At 44.0% G+C, this 19,874-nt stretch overlaps 1 protein-coding gene across 1 annotated transcript in view; it reads right to left on the minus strand.

Moving 5' to 3' along the window:
• Positions 1-1,134: 1,134 nt before the first annotated feature.
• LOC110528568 (vesicle-associated membrane protein-associated protein B) overlaps positions 1,135-19,874 on the minus strand; it is a 34,686-nt gene continuing 15,946 nt past the window's right edge. The window contains exons 3-6 of the mRNA XM_021610701.3: positions 12,460-12,563; positions 8,512-8,592; positions 4,636-4,818; positions 1,135-3,440 (exon numbers count right to left, since the gene is read on the minus strand). Coding sequence (XP_021466376.1) covers positions 3,282-3,440; positions 4,636-4,818; positions 8,512-8,592; positions 12,460-12,563 — 527 coding nt within the window. The 3' untranslated portion in view covers positions 1,135-3,281. The remainder of the gene's footprint in view (positions 3,441-4,635; positions 4,819-8,511; positions 8,593-12,459; positions 12,564-19,874) is intronic.

Here is a 19,874-nt window from a genome sequence, read left to right on the forward strand (position 1 = left end):
ACGTATTGTGTGTAGATGGATGAGAGATACAAAAAATATATATTGACTATTTTGAATTTAGTCTGTAACACAACAAAATGTAGAATAGGTCAAGGTGTATGAATACTTTCTGAAGGCCTTGTATGTACACTACAGACACAATTGGAACCAATCCAGTCAAGGGCCAAAACTCAAACACGTAACATCTAATGTGGTTTTCCTGTGGTCACTGGAGTAAAAAACATCTGTAGAGTTTCATCCACCAGACTATCGGTCTGTAAAGGCTGTGAAGAGAATGATTGGAAACCATCCATTTCCTCATAAATCTCCATGACAAGTCTTCTGGTGTAAATTCCTCCTTCCTTAAGTGTATTATAAACATTCTCGATGGAAAATTGGCACACGTCAACACACGGTGTCAATGCATAGGGTATTTCTGAGTTGACCCGTTTTCAGGTGCGTCGTATAGGGTCGATTATCATTATCACAGTTTTGAGAACATTCCATTGCTATTTTTCTTGGAAATGACAATTCCCTAGCTGAATCGAAAAATGTAAATGAATATGGGGTCATTTCCACAACAGTGCCTCTAGATGTACAGTACCTAGGCCCCACCAACTTAAAACACCACAGTTCCTACTGACTTCAGGTGCACCTCAGGAGGTCAATCCAAAACCTGAAGTGCTGACAGAACATTTACAGGGTGTTAAAGATACAATAACATGAATAAAACAACTTCTCATTTAACACCACGACACATTGAAAGCTAATTACCAGAAGGAAACATCGTTTTCAACATTAAAAAAAAAAAACATTGCAAGAACCACAGCCAAATAAAGCAAACCATCTATAGCTAATGTAGCAGCAGATGTCAGTGGAGATGTATTGGCTGTGAGGGGAATGCTAATTTCAGATGCTGACATTTCCCTCTCCATTATTTAATCTAGACATGTGAAAGTAGTGACATCCAACTAAGTCCCTCTTCCCTCGGACACGGTGATGAGCTTGGACACTGTGGTGAGCTTTTTACAGCTTGACACTTTGTAAAGTAGATGAAACCGGTCAACAAGGCTGTCGGCTTTCTCAGTCAGAGGATGAAAAATGTAATTGTTTTCCGGACCGGTTTGTTGAACAAAGAGGAAATGACTTCACACAGAATTAGGTAGGGTCTTTATTCATTTAAATTATTAAGATGCTACATAGTCCATCAAGGTTTAACACCATAGACTGACTACTTGACTAGGAATAGGAATTTTTCTTAGATTTATTTATATACATACAAAACAGTTGCCGACTGCTTACATGGAGCACGATGGTAGACTGCTTACATGGAGCACGATGGTAGACTGCTTACATGGAGCACGATGGTAGACAGGTCAATTTTAGTGTTTTCACAACCATTGGGACAGAGTAGTTCAGCTCAGACCTGTTCTGCCCTGTTCTGCCCTCTGCCCTCCCCCAGTCATGCTTCACACACACATAGATACAGGAGGTTACGCTCAGTCACACGTAGATACAGGAGGTTACTCTCAGTCACACGTCGATACAGGAGGTTACTCTCAGTCACACGTAGATACAGGAGGTTATGCTCAGTCACACGTAGATACAATAGGTTACTCTCAGTCACACGTAGATACAGTAGGTTACTCTCAGTCACACGTAGATACAGTAGGTTACTCTCTCCCTCGCTCTTTCCTCAAATCCATACTTCCATCTGCAAGTTATTTTTTGTTATCCATAATCTGCGACAGTGAGATGAAAGAAATTGAGTGTATTGCATTTTTGACATGAATCCCATTAAGGACAAAGCAATCAAAAACAGTAGGGACAAACACAAAAGGCAGAATGGTCCCTTCAGTATATAGTTTAGTATGTTTTAGTTTTCTTGTGAGTTAAATGCAGAGACACGTCAACTAACAAAACAGTTACATTAATAGATACTGGGAAAAAAAAACATTCTTGAGAATATAGTGCATTAAAATGAACATGAGTGCAGTGATAACTATAACGGTGAAACAAACAGACAAAGATCCAAAACTATCGATGCTGACCGTAGTGGGGTGAATGAAGCCAATGACCATACAGTTGGAGAAATGTTCTTTAAGAGTTACGTGGACAGTCACAGCATGGTGAACGGACTGCATAAACCATTTAAATGACAGTTCTGCCTGACAGATCAACAAATGTACAGCTTGGAGAAGAAAAAAGAAAACCGACAAAACCTCAACAAAACTCACTTCTACAAGTACCTTTCCTCATTCCCTCTCTCCCTTCTTTCCTTCTAGAATAACGTGCTAATAACAGTCACAAAGTAAGTAGGCTATTCAGTGACTCAGTCCCAACCCATCCGGAGTTCATTTAGCTGCATACATTTTTTAATAATACCTCAAACCCTAAAAAACAAAAAAACTTTAGCACAAAAACGAAAAAAATGAAAAAAAATGAAAAGGGGGAAAAAAAAATCTGAAGGTTGAAGTTGAGAAAATCTAAGGCTGAAAAGAAACATCACAATGATGAAAGCAATTCAATTAAATGTAAAATGTCCCATAAAATGCAATGCTCTTTAGTGGACGCATGCAATCAAGAATATACTGCCAACTTAGGTATTTATGATCAAAAGGGGGGAAATGTTCTAGCTTGGAAAAACAGAGAATGGGGAGACGGAGGAGGGGGTTGTTGTGTCGATTAAGGATGTTCCCCAATCACAGAGGAGACGGTCTATACAAAGCCTCTGATTGGAAGAGTCAGTTTGGTTGACAGTAGCCCTGTGCATAATCCCATCTACTTCCTGAAGCCTCCCTGTCAATCATGTTGTAAACGAGGTGAGACAAAAAGAGTGCTGCCCACCTGGTTTTACTTTAATCCAGGGTTACTATGGATTCACTACACAGAGTATGCCTACGGCCTGTGGCCACTTGTGAAGATAAATGACAATCCGTGAAAACATTCATTCACACAACGCAAACTGACTCAATCGCAAGCCCCCCCCCCGGTGTTTAGAAAATCCTTTACGTCAATGACTATCAATGATCTGCATTTGACTCCCTCCTACTGTATCTGTGGCGTAGGCCAGAATGATTATGTTATGATTAAAGAGATCCTGTAACAAGTTGTTGTTTTTTCTCTCGTTGGTTTGTTCACAACATGGAATTTTGATTTGTATCTTTTTTTATTTGTACATAAATGAACGATTCAAAACTACCCCATTGATATGGCATTTCTGAATTAAAAAAAATCCCAAATCCGTTTGTTTCAATCCCCCGAAAGCATGCGGTTGGCCGTCTCTCGCTCGCCGCTTGCTCTTACAAGACCAACTTGCCGATGATGACTCCGACCACGAAGAAGAGCACGATGAGGGCTACTGTGCGCAGGCTCAGCCCCTCCTCCTTCACCATGGAGTGGGAGGAGTGCTGGGAGGAGGACAACACATTGCTCTTCCTCATCCGCAGGCCATCGTCTTCCTGGAGGGGGTGGTGAAACCAAAAGAGAGTGAGAGAAGGAGAAAGATGAAATAGGAACAGAGAGAGAGGGTGAACAGATAGAGAAAGAGAGAAAAAGAGGGGGATAGAGAGGGGAGATGGATAGATATGGAGAGAGGAGAAAGAGAGAGGGATAGATATGAGAGGAAAGGAAAGAGATAGAGGGGGGAGAGGGATAGATATGGTGAAATAGAGAGAAGGGGGGGGGGAAATTACCATCAGTATTATCCACATCCCTCAGTCAAAGATAGGTAATGTCATTTATTCAGTCAAAGATAGGTAATGTCATTTATTCAGTCAAAGATAGGTAATGTCGTCCATTCATTCAAAGGGGATGTGTAAATCATCTAAACCCCCTCAGGACTCCACCAGGCACCAGCTTTTAACACACTTCATTTCCCAACAGCGGGTGGGCGGGCTCTGTTAGTGTTATCTGGATCCAGGGATGGGAGTGGCCAAAAGCAATTCCGCCTCTGGCACTACTTAAAGGGGAGGTGGCAGGCCAGCGGGTGGCGTACTGCTCTTGAAAGGGGAAATCTGTGGCGGGTGGCGTGCTGCTCTTTAAAGGGGAAATCTGGGGCTGCTACATCCATTTTCTGAATTTAAAATGAATGATTTACACTGAGTGTATAAAACATTAGGAACACCTTCAGTTGCACTCCCTTTTGCCTTAAGAACAGCCTCAAATTGACAGGATATGGACACTACAAGGTGTCGAAAGCATTCCACAGGGATGTTGGCCCATGTTGACTCCAATGCTTCCCACAGTTGTGTTAAGTTGGCTGGATAATGAATATCCTTTGGGTAGTGAACCATTCCAAACCCAGCAGCGTTGCAGTTCTTGACACAAACCGGTACGCCTACTGGCTATGACTGGGGCTATACCCCGTTCAAAGGCACTTCAATCTTTTGCCTTGCCCATTCACCTTCTGAATGGCACACATACACAATCCATGTCTCAGTTGTCTCAAGACTTAAAAATCATTCTTTAACCCGTCTCCTCCCTTTCATCTACACTGATTGAAGTGGATTTAACAAGTGACATCAACAAGGGATCATAGCTTTCACCTGGTCAGGCTATGCCATGGAAAGAGCACTGTTCTTAATGTTTTGTCCATCAGTATATAGCCATTGACTGAGTCCTTGATTGAATCCCAGACATCTCCTTGGTTCTCACCCTGATCTGCTTGTTCTCTTCCCGTAGCCGCTGTGCCTCCGTCTGCAACCTCTTACACTCCTCCATGACCTTCTTGACCTCGCCGTCGTCCAGGGTGGAGCTCATGGACTTCATGGACAGTGTGGAGGACTCTGACTTGAGCAGGTTGGACGACATCATCTTGTTGGCATCCGGGTCTTGGTGCTGTGGGTGAAGAGGCGGGAAGAGGGAGAGAGGGCTTAGGTTTATTACAACATCTTGGTACATATGCAGAAACATACCTCAAAGGTAATGTCACAATAAGGAATCAATATGGAGAAAGTGAATGTTGGTGACTTGTTCTGCTGCATGCCTGGCTGGTTGTGATTGCAGTCATGTCGTACACTAAGAGAGAGGCAGGCGAGTGCAGTCAAACACACACACACACACAGACACACACACAGACACACACACAGACACACACACAGACACACACACACTCCCGCAATCCCAATACTTCCAAAAAGAGATGCAAAAGCTGGTTTCCATTTTCACTCCCAACTACGTGGCCCGACGATGCTGTTGCTTCCAGCCATATATCTCGCTGATCATAATTAACAAAAACAACAACGGCCCATTTTCCCTGTGGCTTTGTTCATGGGGCTCATATTTTCTGCTCATCCCGGGGGAAGTGATCTTCTACCATCTGTGTGTGCTTTGCAGAGTAATTGCAACAATAATAAACTGTGTGAAAAGTGAGAGTGTGGCCCAGGGAACTATGGTTACGACTGGGGCTATGGCTAAGGCTGGGGTTATGGCTGGGGCTATGGTTATGGATGGGGCTATGGTTACGACTGGGGCTATGGCTAAGGCTGGGGCTATGGTTATGGATGGGGCTATGGTTATGGATGGGGCTATGGTTATGGCTGGGGTTATGGCTGGGGCTATGGCTAAGGCTGGGGTTATGGCTGGGGCTATGGCTAAGGCTGGGGTTATGGCTGGGGCTATGGCTAAGGCTGGGGTTATGGCTGGGGCTATGGTTATGGCTGGGGCTATGGCTGGGGCTATGGTTATGACTAGGGCTATGGTTATGGCTGGGGCTATGACTGGGGCTATGGCTGGGGCTATAGTTACGACTGGGGTTATGGTTATGGCTGGGGCTATGGCTGGGGCTATGGCTGGGGTTATGGCTGGGGCTATGGTTATGGCTGGGGCTATGGTTATGGCTGGGGTTATGGCTGGGGCTATGGTTATGGCTGGGGTTATGGTTATGGCTGGGGCTATGGCTGGGGTTATGGCTATGGCTGGTGCTATGGCTGGGGCTAAGGCTGGGGCTATGGCTGGGGCTAAGGCTGGGGTTATGGCTGGGGCTAAGGCTGGTGCTATGCCTGGGGCTGGTGCTATGCCTGGGGCTATGTCTGGGGTTATGGCTGGGGCTGGGGTTATGGCTGGGGCTATGGCTGGGGCTGGGGTTATGGCTGGGGCTGGTGCTATGGCTGGGGTTATGGCTGGGGCTGGGGCTATGGCTGGGGTTATGGCTGGGGCTGGGGTTATGGCTGGGGTTATGGCTGGGGTTATGGCTGGGGCTATGGCTGGGGCTATGGCTGGGGCTGGGGTTATGGCTGGGGCTATGGCTGGTGTTATGGCTGGGGCTGGGGTTATGGCTGGGGCTATGGCTGGGGCTATGGCTGGGGTTATGGCTGGGGTTATGGCTGGGGCTGGGGTTATGGCTGGGGCTATGGCTGGGGCTGGGGTTATGGCTGGGGTTATGGCTGGGGTTATGGCTGGGGCTGGGGTTATGGCTGGGGTTATGGCTGGGGCTGGGGTTATGGCTGGGGCTATGGCTGGGGCTGGGGTTATGGCTGGGGTTATGGCTGGGGCTATGGCTGGGGCTGGGGTTATGGCTGGGGTTATGGCTGGGGCTATGGCTGGGGCTATGGCTGGGGTTATGGCTGGGGCTATGGCTGGGGTTATGGCTGGGGCTATGGCTGGGGTTATGGCTGGGGCTATGGCTGGGGCTATGGCTGGGGTTATGGCTGGGGCTATGGCTGGGGCTATGACTGGGGCTGGGGTTATGGCTGGGGTTATGGCTGGGGTTATGGCTGGGGCTATGGCTGGGGCTGGGGTTATGGCTGGGGTTATGGCTGGGGCTATGGCTGGGGCTATGGCTGGGGTTATGGCTGGGGCTATGGCTGGGGTTATGGCTGGGGCTATGGCTGGGGTTATGGCTGGGGCTATGGCTGGGGCTATGGCTGGGGCTATGGCTGGGGTTATGGCTGGGGCTATGGCTGGGGCTATGACTGGGGCTATGGCTGGGGCTGGGGTTATGGCTGGGGTTATGGCTGGGGCTGGGGCTATGGCTGGGGCTGGGGTTATGGCTGGGGCTATGGCTGGGGCTATGGCTGGGGCTGGGGCTGGGGTTATGACTGGGGCTATGGCTGATGGCTGGGGCTATGGCTGGGGCTATGGCTGGGGCTGGGGCTATGGCTGGGGCTGGGGTTATGACTGGGGCTATGGCTGGGGCTATGGCTGGGGCTATGGCTGGGGCTGGGGTTATGGCTGGGGCTATGGCTGGGGCTGGGGCTATGGCTGGGGCTATGGCTGGGGCTATGGCTGGGGCTATGGCAAGACAAGGGGAGCTCTGCCTCGACTCCTGATGACAGGGATTTTCTCCACAGGGATTTTCTCTACTAAATCACTTGAGTTTTAGAGACGTGTAACAGATGAGACGGAGCGACAGGGAAAGAAAAAGTGCGTGTGTGTGAGAAAAACAAGGAAGAGGGAAGATGACAGAAGATGGTAAATATGCAGTTGAAAAAAATCTGGTTGAGAGAATGGCAAGAGTGTGCAACGCTGTCATCAAGGCAAAGGGTGGCTACTTCTAAAATATATTTAGATTTTTTTTAACACTTTTTAGCTTACTTCATGATTCCATTTGTGTTATTTCATAGTTTTGACGTCTTCACAATTATTCTACAACATAGTCCAAACTTTTTAATGGTACTTTACATTTTAAGTTTGTTCACAGACTGTATTTAACGGCAATTAAATATTTTAGGCTGAAATGATCCCCAACTCCCGATTGTTCACTATGTCCCCTAAATCAGTAAGGCACATTCCGTCATATGATGTGGGAGTGTCATGCTGTTAAATGATTCTGGGACAAAGTTACAAAATTAATTTCAAAATTATTACTGACAAAATATTGGTTCTCACTCGCTCTCTCTCTCCCATTTAACCAGTGGATATAGTTACTATTAGAATCTCTGGATGTTATGGGGGGAGTCTCAGGAGATGGATGGGTGGGAGGGGGGACTGACAAGCAACCTCGGTTGCTGGGTGGGAAACATGGTTTCAGGGTGGGGAGGGTGGAAGGAGACTGAGGGGGAGAATGTGTTAGGGTTAACTTTGTATGCATTTCTCTGAGTGTTTTTTTTTTGTGTGTGAATTATGAACATATCTGAATGATTATGACTTACACCTGTACCAATAACCCCTCTCCTGAAAACTAAATAAAAAGTTGGTCCCAAACCCCCCCCCCCCCCCCCGGTAGTTTTGTATTGGAGAGGGCAGTCCATACGCACAGAGGGTCTGGAATGGTTAAGATCCCCCTCCCAATATGTTCTACAACTAATAAAACATTTCAGAAAAAGGCTCAGTGCTGTTATCCTTGCAAAGGTTGAGGTATTGGAAACAGGGGTGTCAATCATTTTGACCCCTACCTTTTTGAGAAAAAACTAGTTTAACAAAATCAATTTCTCTGACAAATTAGTATAAAATAATATAAATTCCCCATTTATTTGAGCATACAATACGGCTCAGTAGTTGAATTATGTATTTTATAGTAGGCTGACATTTTTTTGGGAGGCAACTATATAAATATTGCAAGAGAGAAGTAATAAGAGACTATGAACCCACCGTTTTCTCGTTCTCCGCCGGCAGCTCAAAGACACACCTCAGTTTGGAGTCCATCAGCTCTTCTGGCTTTGCCTCCTTCCACTGCAGAGAGAGAGGGAGAGACCACAGCCAACGTGAGCCCAAGACCGGGGAAAGCAAACTGGACAGTGGTTTACCGGCAGTGAGATTTGTTCCCCCATTGTCTTCCTCATCCACTTGTGTGAAGTGTTTATCAAACCTTTCTGTTCTGTCACAATCAAGAGGCTTCAGACTCGGCAGTGTTTTGTTTTTCACTAGGTTTGGGCGGTATCCATATTTTCATACTGTCTTTGTGTCATCCCGGAGTATGCGGTATTACAGGCACTGAACATAAGGTTGCTATTTAAAAAAAACGCAAAAGACCCCACTGAGTCTCTGTAATCCAAAGGTTAGCAATGCTAACGCGTACATATAAGAATTACACTGGGGATTGTTAGCAAATTGCTAATGAGCACATGCAAACATTTTATACAGGACAGACATCCCAGCTCATAAACTTACACATGTAACAAGAAAATGCTACTCACAGTTTTCTGCACAAAACTAATCTTACACAGAAAGGATCTTGATCCAGGTTGGAATTCTCTGCTGTTATCAAGAAAAGCTTGATTTTGCACAAAGATTACCACTTGGATAACTAGCTACTAAGTTAGCAGACCAAATGCACAACTGCAATTTAGACACAGTTAACTTAATAGTTAAGATATCAGTCTGGAAAATATTTAGTTGTGAAGTGTTTCCAGATCATTGCATGCTGCACAACAGTGAGAGTGGCTCACGAACAGGGTGGGGTCAAGTCCATTTAAATTCCAGTCAATTCAGGAAGTACAATGAATTCCAAACTTTAATTCCAATGCCTTTCAATGAGGAAAATCTGGAATTGGAATTTGGGTTAACTTCCTGAATTGACAGGAACTGAAATGGAATTGATCCCCAACCCTGCTCACGAGGCTCGGGTCTCTCGTCGTTGTGCGCTTGGAAACAAACAAGGTGATGGCTCTGCTGATTCAGGGAACTACTGGTAAGCTTCATAATGAAAAATAATCAAACACATAAATTGAAGAACGCAATCTGCTTTATTTCATAACCGAGTGCCCAAGTTGACTGCAGATATTTACTTAAAAAATCTAAATAAATATGACAATTAAATAAAAAACTGAAAATAGTATATATATATATATTAAAAAACTACAATGTGAGGTAAAGACACACGCAAATGCAAGTATATACAGGTCAGTGTCAGTACCTGAATCAATGTGCAGGGGTACTGGAGTGGGGTGTTTACACATAAAAAGTGACTGGTAGTAGGATATACATGTAAACATGACTGAAAAGTGACTGGTAGAAGGAATATATAAATACGTATGGTAATATATACTAGTGGTAATATACATTAGCAGTTAGAAGTTTTAGGACACCTACTGATGGGTTTTTCTTTATTTTTTTTAAACTATTTTCTACATTGTAGAATAATAGTGAAGACATCAAAACTATGAAATAACACATATGGAATCATGTAGTAACCAAAAAAAGTGTTAAAAAAGTGTTTCTCTTTGCTTATTCGAACTGTTCTTGCCACAATATGAACTTGGTATTTTACCAAATAGGGGTATCTTCTGTATACCACCCCTACCATGTCACAACACAACTGATTGGCTCAAATGCATTAAGAAAGAAACAAATTCCACAAATTCACTTTGAATTGAAATGCATTCCGAGTGACTACCTCATGAAGCTGGTTGAGAGAATGCCAAGAGTGTGCAAAGCTGTCATCAAGGCAAAGGGTGGCTATTTGAAGAATATAAAATATAAAATATTTGATGATTTGTTTAACACTTTTTTGGTTACTACATGATTCCATATGTGCTATTTCATAGTTTTGATGTCTTCAATATTATTATACAATGTAGAAAATAGTAAAAATAAAGAAAAACCCTTGAATGAGTAGGTGTTTTAAAACTTTGGACCGGTAGTGATACATGTAAACAGGAGTACTAGTGACCAGTAGCAGAATAAATAGATCAATACTATCGGTAATGGAATTGGTAATGGCAATCAATGGACAGCAGCGTAATGGAGTAATACATCTAATCAATAATCATTTTAGCAGCAGTGTAGGTTGTGTATGAGTGGGTAGATGGGCACAGAGTCAGTGTGGAGAGTCTGTGTGGAGAGGGAGCAGTAGTTGTTAGCCATTTAACACTCTTATGGTCGGGGGATTGAAGCTGTTTAGGAGTCTATTTTGGTGTCTATTTGTCTGAGTCTTGATGCACTGGTTGCGCCTGCCGGATGGGAGCATGGAGAACAGTCCATGTCGGGGGGCTGGAGACTTTGGCAATTTCTCGTGCCTTTCTCAGATACCGCCTGGCGTGTATGTCCTGGATGGCTGGCGGCTCACCCCCAGTTATGCGCTGGCCCATCCTACCACCCTCTATAGGGCCCTCTGGTCGAGGGCGGTGCAGTTGCCATACCAGACAGTGATACAACCAGTCAGGATGCTCTCGATGGCGCAGCAGGATCTGAGGGTCCGTGCCAAATCATTTCAGCCTCCTGAGGGAGAAAAAGGGGGTTGACGTGCCTTCTTTACGACTGTACCGGTGTGAGAGAACCATGATAAGTCCTCAGTGATGTGGACACAGAGGAACTTGAAGCTCTTGACCCTCTTCACTGCAGCCCAGTTGATGTGGATGGGGGTGTGCACCCACCCCTATTTCCTGATGTTCACGATGAGCTTCCCACTGGGCACGCACTGGTTGAATCAATGTTTTTTTCCCACGTCATTTCAATTAAAATATGTTGAACCAACGTGGAATAGACGTTGAATTGACGTCTGTGCCTTTGTCTTGCTGACGTTGAGTGAGAGGTTGTTGTCCTGGCACCATGCTGCCAGTTCTCTGACCTCCTCTCTGTAGGCTGTCTCATCGCTGTTGGTGATCCCACCACCGTCGTGTCGTCAGCAAACTTGATGATGGTGTTGGAGTCGTGCTTAGCCACGCAGACGTGGGTAAACAGGAAATACAGGAGGGGGCTAAGCACCCACCCCTGGAGGGCCCCCGTGTTGAGGGTCAGCGTGACGGATGTGTTGTTGCCTACCGGCCTGTCAGGAAGTCCAGGATACAGTTGCAGAGGGACGTATTCAGTCCCAGGGTCCTGAGCTTGGTGACAAGCTTGGAGGGCACTATGGTGCTGAACGCTGAGCTGTAGTCGAGGAACAGCATTCTCACAGGTATTCCTCTTGTCCAGGTGGGAGAGGGCAGTGTGGAGAGCAATTCAGATTGCATTGTCTATGGTTCTGATGGGGCGGTATGCAAATTGGAGTGGGTCTAGCGTGTCTGGGATAATGTAGTTGATGTGTGCCATGACCGGCCTTTCAAAGCACTTCATGATTACAGATGTGAGTGCTGCAGGGTGGTAGTCATTTTGGCATGAAGCCTTAAGAGTTCTTGGAAACAGGAATGATGGTGGTCAACTTGAGACGTGGGGATATCAGTCATATTGGTATTGTCAGATAATTGTTAGAAATGTACAATATATTCGTCATGTTGGTATTGTCAGATAATTGTCAGGTAAGCACAATATATTTGTCATGTTGGTATTGGCAGATGATTGTCAGGTAAGCACAATATATTCGTCATGTTGGTATTGGCAGATGATTGTCAGGTATGTACAATATACTAGTCATATCAGCAGAAAATAGGTAAAAATATCTATGCTATAATTAACGGCCCATATTTCCATATTGGTGCAATTTCTTCTTTAGTCTGCGTGTGTGTGTGTGTGTGTGTGTGTGTGTGTGTGTGTGTGTGTGTGTGTGTGTGTGTGTGTGTGTGTGTGTGTGTGTGTGTGTGTGTGTGTGAGTGAGTGAGAGAGAGAGACAGAGAGAGACAGAGAGAGAGAGACAGAGAGAGGACGGTGACAGGACACACTCACCACTCCCTCCATGTCTGTCATTTCGGGGGGGGCCAGCATGGACTGCACCATGAACTTGTGTTTGCTTTTCTCGTTGGGGTCGTAGTCGAAAGGCTGCAGCATCACTGGGAGAAGGGCACAGCAGAAAGAAACATAAATATACATACAGAATTGTGTTCCTTAGGCACAAAACTGAAGAAACCTGAAAGAGGAGGGGCCTGCTTGGACCTATCCATTAAGAAACCCTGATTTTCATTTTGCATTTCAAAATGTTTTGCAATTGTTTGCCCTAGGTCTATGAGCTTTTGGGACAGCAGAGAGTCTCTATAGCGGAGTGGTGCTTATACAGTGCCTTGCGAAAGTATTCGGCCCCCTTGAACTTTGCGACCTTTTGCCACATTTCAGGCTTCAAACATAAAGATATAAAACTGTATTTTTTTGTGAAGAATCAACAACAAGTGGGACACAATCATGAAGTGGAACGACATTTATTGGATATTTCAAACTTTTTTAACAAATCAAAAACTGAAAAATTGGGCGTGCAAAATTATTCAGCCCCCTTAAGTTAATACTTTGTAGCGCCACCTTTTGCTGCGATTACAGCTGTAAGTCGCTTGGGGTATGTCTCTATCAGTTTTGCACATCGAGAGACTGAATTTTTTTCCCATTCCTCCTTGCAAAACAGCTCGAGCTCAGTGAGGTTGGATGGAGAGCATTTGTGAACAGCAGTTTTCAGTTCTTTCCACAGATTCTCGATTGGATTCAGGTCTGGACTTTGACTTGGCCATTCTAACACCTAGATATGTTTATTTTTGAACCATTCCATTGTAGATTTTGCTTTATGTTTTGGATCATTGTCTTGTTGGAAGACAAATCTCCGTCCCAGTCTCAGGTCTTTTGCAGACTCCATCAGGTTTTCTTCCAGAATGGTCCTGTATTTGGCTCCATCCATCTTCCCATAAATTTTAACCATCTTCCCTGTCCCTGCTGAAGAAAAGCAGGCCCAAACCATGATGCTGCCACCACCATGTTTGACAGTGGGGATGGTGTGTTCAGCTGTGTTGCTTTTACGCCAAACATAACATTTTGCATTGTTGCCAAAAAGTTCAATTTTGGTTTCATCTGACCAGAGCACCTTCTTCCACATGTTTGGTGTGTCTCCCAGGTGGCTTGTGTCAAACTTTAAACTACACTTTTTATGGATATCTTTAAGAAATGGCTTTCTTCTTGCCACTCTTCCATAAAGGCCAGATTTGTGCAATATACGACTGATTGTTGTCCTATGGACAGAGTCTCCCACCTCAGCTGTAGATCTCTGCAGTTCATCCAGAGTGATCATGGGCCTCTTGGCTGCATCTCTGATCAGTCTTCTCCTTGTATGAGCTGAAAGTTTAGAGGGACGGCCAGGTCTTGGTAGATTTGCAGTGGTCTGATACTCCTTCCATTTCAATATTATCGCTTGCACAGTGCTCCTTGGGATGTTTAAAGCTTGGGAAATCTTTTTGTATCCAAATCCGGCTTTAAACTTCTTCACAACAGTATCTCGGACCTGCCTGGTGTGTTACCTGTTCTTCATGATGTTCTCTGAGCTTTTAACGGACCTCTGAGACTATCACAGTGCAGGTGCATTTATACGGAGACTTGATTACACACAGGTGGATTGTATTTATCATCATTAGTCATTTAGGTCAACATTGGATCATTCAGAGATCCTCACTGAACTTATGGAGAGAGTTTGCTGCACTGAAAGTAAAGGGGCTGAATAATTTTGCAAGCCCAATTTTTCAGTTTTTGATTTGTTAAAAAAGTTTGAAATATCCAATGAATGTCGTTCCACTTCATGATTGTGTCCCACTTGTTGTTGATTCTTCACAAAAAAATACAGTTTTATATCTTTATGTTTGAAGCCTGAAATGTGGCAAAAGGTCGCAAAGTTCAAGGGGGCCGAATACTTTCGCAAGGCACTGTATATGATCCCTTACCAGACAATAGCAAAGTTGTGAAAAGAATATGACTGTTGAAAATGTGCATGTTCAAGGTCAACGAGCGTTATAGGGATAGTGTGAGATTTTGTCAGTTGGATGTCTATGCGTGCAGTTTGATTGAAGTTGCTAACTTGCGTTAGCGTAATGACTGGTAGTCCATGGGATCAGACTTACACAAACTACCATTCATTGCGCTAACGCTAGTTAGCAATCACTCGCGAAACTACCTTCAACTTTAATAAAATGCGTGCTTTTGTCAGCACATTCTCCTAATTCTGTGTTTCAGTTGAAGTACTCTGATTTGAAGGAGATTTATTAACAAGTATTCAAACGATAAACGATGTGGTACCCTATTCCTGTTATAGCGCATAAAGGCTCTGGTCAAAAGTAGTGCACTATAAAGGGAATAGGGTGCCATTTGGGGATGCGATATATTCATGTTACCATGACTGCAAAACATTGACGGATCTACATAACTCCCCACTGATGGCAATTTTTCTAACAGCTTCAATGTTTTTCACTTTAACATTACAAATTGCCCTAATAAAAAACAGGTGTGTCTGAAAATGATTTTACCCATCGTCTCTTCACATCATCCAATCAAGAGTTATTTGATGTCATCCCAATGACCAAAAGGTATTTTCAAGCTGTTCAAATGATTTACAATGATCACTTTCTTATGTTGGCGTCTCAACTGCTCTGGCAGGGAATAAAATGGGTATTGATGGGTAATCTTTTTCCTCATATTCATTACTGTTTTAAGAGGAGCGCGTTTGGACTCAAAGGGGCTGCGCGTTTAACATCAATGCCGACTGTGGGAATGATTTCGGGGGAGCTATGGCTAACTTTCATTCAAAACAAATGACCTCTTCATTTCAAAGCCAGTGCTAGCGCTCTCAGATGTGGCGAACTAGGACGGCTCTCGTATATGGCACATGCCAATTCTCTCCGGAGTACAAAAAACTTCACAAGTGTTCTTGTATGCCATTACGGCAATCAAGCAAGTTCAATATTGCAAACCAAAAACAGACGACTGAAACAGATTGACATCCTGTTGCAGTCAGACCCAATTTGCGCAGCAATCCACCCTGGGTCCAAAGGGAAGGAAAACATGTACGTTCTTGGAGGGTCATTAAATAACCTAAAATAAGTCCCAAATTTGTCAAAAAATATTTTTAAAAACTCACACGCTTTGAATGACATAACTAAACCAGTCCTGACAGCTCCTTTTTATCCTGTGATATATTATGGACACCTTCATATGGGGGATAACGTTCCTAATATTCAGAGAAGTTAATTGTAGTAAAAACAGAAAATTATTTGCTCTTTTTCCTTACTGGTTGTTGATTAAATATAGCTATTAGAAGAGGGAGAGTTGGGAGTGCTTAAATGATTGGCTCCCTGGGGACTAAACTATGGAATTATTATCCATATCAACCTCAAAGTCTGCTAGTGGATCCATTCACAAAGGAAAGACCGAGGGAGGCCATGACTACTGCTAAATACCACAAGCTACGACTGAGAGAACAAGGGCCCCAAGCACTCTGAAAGCTATAGGGATAGACAGAGAAAAAAGGGCCCCAAGCACTCTGAAAGCTATAGGGATAGACAGAGAAAAAAGGGCCCCAAGCACTCTGAAAGCTATAGTGATTGACAGAGAAAAAGGGCCCCAAGCACTCTGAAAGCTATAGTGATTGACAGAGAAAAAGGGCCCCAAGCACTCTGAAAGCTATAGTGATAGGATTGTATGGTTAGACCTATAGACTACTTCCAGCATTCCAGCAGAGATTAGTATATACAGTGGGGCAAAAAAGTATTTAGTCAGCCACCAATTGTGCAAGTTCTCCGACTAAAAAAGATGAGAGAGGCCTGTAATTTTCATCATAGGTACACTTCAACTATGACAGACAAAATGAGAAAAAAAAAATCCAGAAAATCACCAATAATTCATATGCAGTTCAAGAAGAAATATCCAAAACTCTGTAATGTTCCTTAGTGGTTTCTTGAGACACACCGTCTCAATGAACCGCTGGTGAGCATTAGAGTTGTGGATATTTCTTCCTTCAAGTAATGTCCCATCCAAATGGAGTGAGATGATTCATTAAGCAACTTCATCACTCTAGATACTGATCTACATCTTGATCGGGAGATTGGATCTCTCACAACAATAATGTGGACCAATAATGTGGACCAATAATGTGTCCTGAGGAAAAAGTTGGCAAAACATTGGCCAGCCATAAGGAAAGGAATTGCCTAAGCTTTTTCTATAGAATGTTGAAATGTCTTGAGGGCTTAAAACTACTTCAATTTGTTGACACAAGGCCCCTCTCGGTGCTTTCGAGAGCTCTACAGTTTCTAGGGCTGGGAATTGCCAGGGACCTCACGATACGATATTAGCACGATACTTAGGTGCCGATACAATATGTATTGCAATTCTCACGATTCTATGTGTATTGCGATTCGATACTGCGATTGTATTGCGATTTGATGTTACAAACATATTGCTCACTATATGTCTGTTGCAGAGGGGCAAGAGAGAGACATGAGAAAACAGAAAATGAGTTGGAAATAGAAAGTGCTGAAACCATGTTACAATATGTAACTGTATCGATCCCCCAATCACTAATATTTTATCATAAAACAGCAGCACAATACCAATCAAGTTGAGCATCTCTGTGGTGTGCGTTTAACATATAACGTTTTGTGAGGGTTAACCTAAGCTTTAAAAGCACAGTGTGTGTCTCCAACTGAGCCTGCAAATGACACATTAGGGATTTTAGATATACTTTGGCAAAGTGTTCCCTTTCGGTCTAGGCAAAGTGAATTTCCACATTGCCTTTTGTGCTAATCTGTTTACAATTAGAGAGAAAAGCCTCTGTTGGAGGAGAAGGGCTGTGGCTGTCTGAACCCGGGGTTCTTTGTCGCCCACTACAGATTCCCTTGGTGACTCGAAGTGTGGCCTGAAACTGAATCCAGCCAGTGAAAATGGAGCTGGTGGCAGCAAATAGCCATGTTAGTGGACTCTAGCCAGGTCCTGTCTCCCTCAAAGAGCAGTCCCGGGGTGAGAACACAGCTGTTGGTCCAAGGGGGGCAGAGAGAGAACCCCATCTCAAGCCAACAGAAAGCATACTATTCTGCGGAACTGCCTGGACTTCTCAACTGATTTGACAAAATACTACTTTACATAAATACCTCCTGTACACATCATTGCTCCAATGATTTGATTCTAAGAGGTGCAGGATTGTCACAATTTTGGTCTTCACCGAGGTGGTCCGGAGGGCCACACTGAAAATGGGTTATATTGCCTCGCTGTCACAATCTGCCCAAAAGCATTTCTCAATCCGTCGTTTTTCCATGCTCTCCTACTGTCTAGCTGTTTATTTATTTTTTTACCTTTACTTAACTAGGCAAGTCAGTTAAGAACAAACTCTTATTTTCAATGACGGCCTAGGAACAGTGGGTTAACTGCCTGTTATTAGTGGGCTTGATGTGGTGAAGAGAATGTATATTACTGCAGGGGTTGCCATTAAGCTCTTAAAGGCACCTGCCCATCAGGCAAGTCCAGTTAATGTTTTACTTTCCCAAAGGTCGTGGTCACTTGCCCCAAAAATGTAAATGGTCTGTTACATGCTCAATATTTTCTACATTGTAGAATAATAGTGAAGACATCAAAACGATGAAATAACACATATTGAATCATGTAGTAACCAAACAAATTGTTAAACAAATCAAAATATATTTATATTTGAGATTCTTCAAAGTAGCCACCCTTTGCTTTGATGACAGCTTTGCACACTCTTTGCATTCTCTCAACCAGCCTCATGAGGTAGTCACCTGGTATGCATTTCAATTAACACGTGTGCCTTGTTAAAAGTGAATTTGCGGAATTGCTTTCCTTCTTAATGCGTTTGAGACAATCAGTTGTGTTGTGAAAAGGTAGGGGTGGTATACAGAAGATGGCCCTATTTGGTAAAATACCAAGTCCATATTATGGCAAGAACAGCTCAAATGAGGAAAGAGAAACGACAGTCCTTCATTACTTTAAGACATGAAGGTCAGTCAGTCTGAAAAATGGTCAAGAACTTTGAAGGTTTCTTCAAGTGCAGCCACAAAAACCATCAAGCGCTATGATGAAACTGGCTCTCATGAGGACCGCAACAGGAAAGGAAGACCCCCATAGTTACCTCTGCTGCAGAGGATCAGTTCATTATAGTTACCAGCCTCAGAAATTGCAGCCCAAAAAAATGCTTTAAAGAGTTCAAGTAACAGACACATCTCAACATCAAGTGTTCAGAGGAGACTGTGTGAATCAGGCCTTCATGATCGAATTGCCACAAAGAAACCACTACTAAGTATCCCCATTTTACCAATCCCTTGCTAAAGGACACCATCCTGTAGCACAAACTCCAAAAGGTTCTGGGACACTAAAGTCCATGGAGAATAAGAGCACCTCCTCCCAGCTGCCCACTGCACTGAGGCTAGGAAACACTGTCACCACTGATACATCTACGATAATCGAGAATTTTAATAAGCATTTTTCTATGGATGGCCATGCTCTCTACCTGGCTACCCCTACCCGGTCAACAGCTCTGCACCCCCCACAGCAACTTGCCCAAGCTTCCCCCATTTCTCCTTCACCCAAATCCAGATAGCTGATGTTCTGAAAGAGCTGCAAAATCTGGACCCCTACAAATCAGCTGGGCTAGACAATCTGGACCCTCTCTTTCTAAAATTATCCGCCACAATTGTTGCAACCCCTATTACTAGCCTGTTCAAACTCTCTTTCGTATCGTCTGAGATCCCTAAAGATTGGAAAGCTGCCGCGGTCATCCCTCTCATCAATGGGGGAGACACTCCAGACGCAAACTGCTACAGACCTATATCTATCCTACCCTGCCTTTCTAAAGTCTTCGAAAGCCAAGTTAACAAACAGATCCCTGACCATTTTGAATCCCACCGTACCTTCTCCGCTATGCAATCTGGTTTCCGAGCTCAGCCACGCTCAAGGTCCTAAACAATATCATAACTACCGTTGATAAAAGACAATACTGTGCAGCCGTCTTCATCAACCTGGCCAAGGATTTCGACTCTGTCAATCACCGCATTCTTATCAGCAGACTCAACAGCCTTGGTATCTCACAAATGACTGGCATCACTACTCTGGACGGTTCTTACTTAGAATATGTGGGCAACTACAAATACGTAAGTGTCTGGCTAGACTGTAAACTCTCCTTCCAGACTCACATTAAGCATCTCCAATCCAAAATTAATTCTCGGCTTCCTATTTCGCAACAAAGCATCATTCACTCATGCTGTCAAACATACCCCCGTAAAACTGACTATCCTACCAATCCTTGACTTCGACGATGTCATTTACAAAATAGCCTCCAACACTCTACTCAGCAAATTGGATGTAGTCTTTCCCAGTGCCATCTGTTTTGTCACCAAAGC

This window comes from Oncorhynchus mykiss, chromosome 7 (genome assembly GCF_057628025.1).
Source record: "Oncorhynchus mykiss isolate SJ-2025 chromosome 7, ASM5762802v1, whole genome shotgun sequence".
In the NCBI taxonomy this organism is placed as follows: Eukaryota; Metazoa; Chordata; class Actinopteri; order Salmoniformes; family Salmonidae; genus Oncorhynchus; species Oncorhynchus mykiss.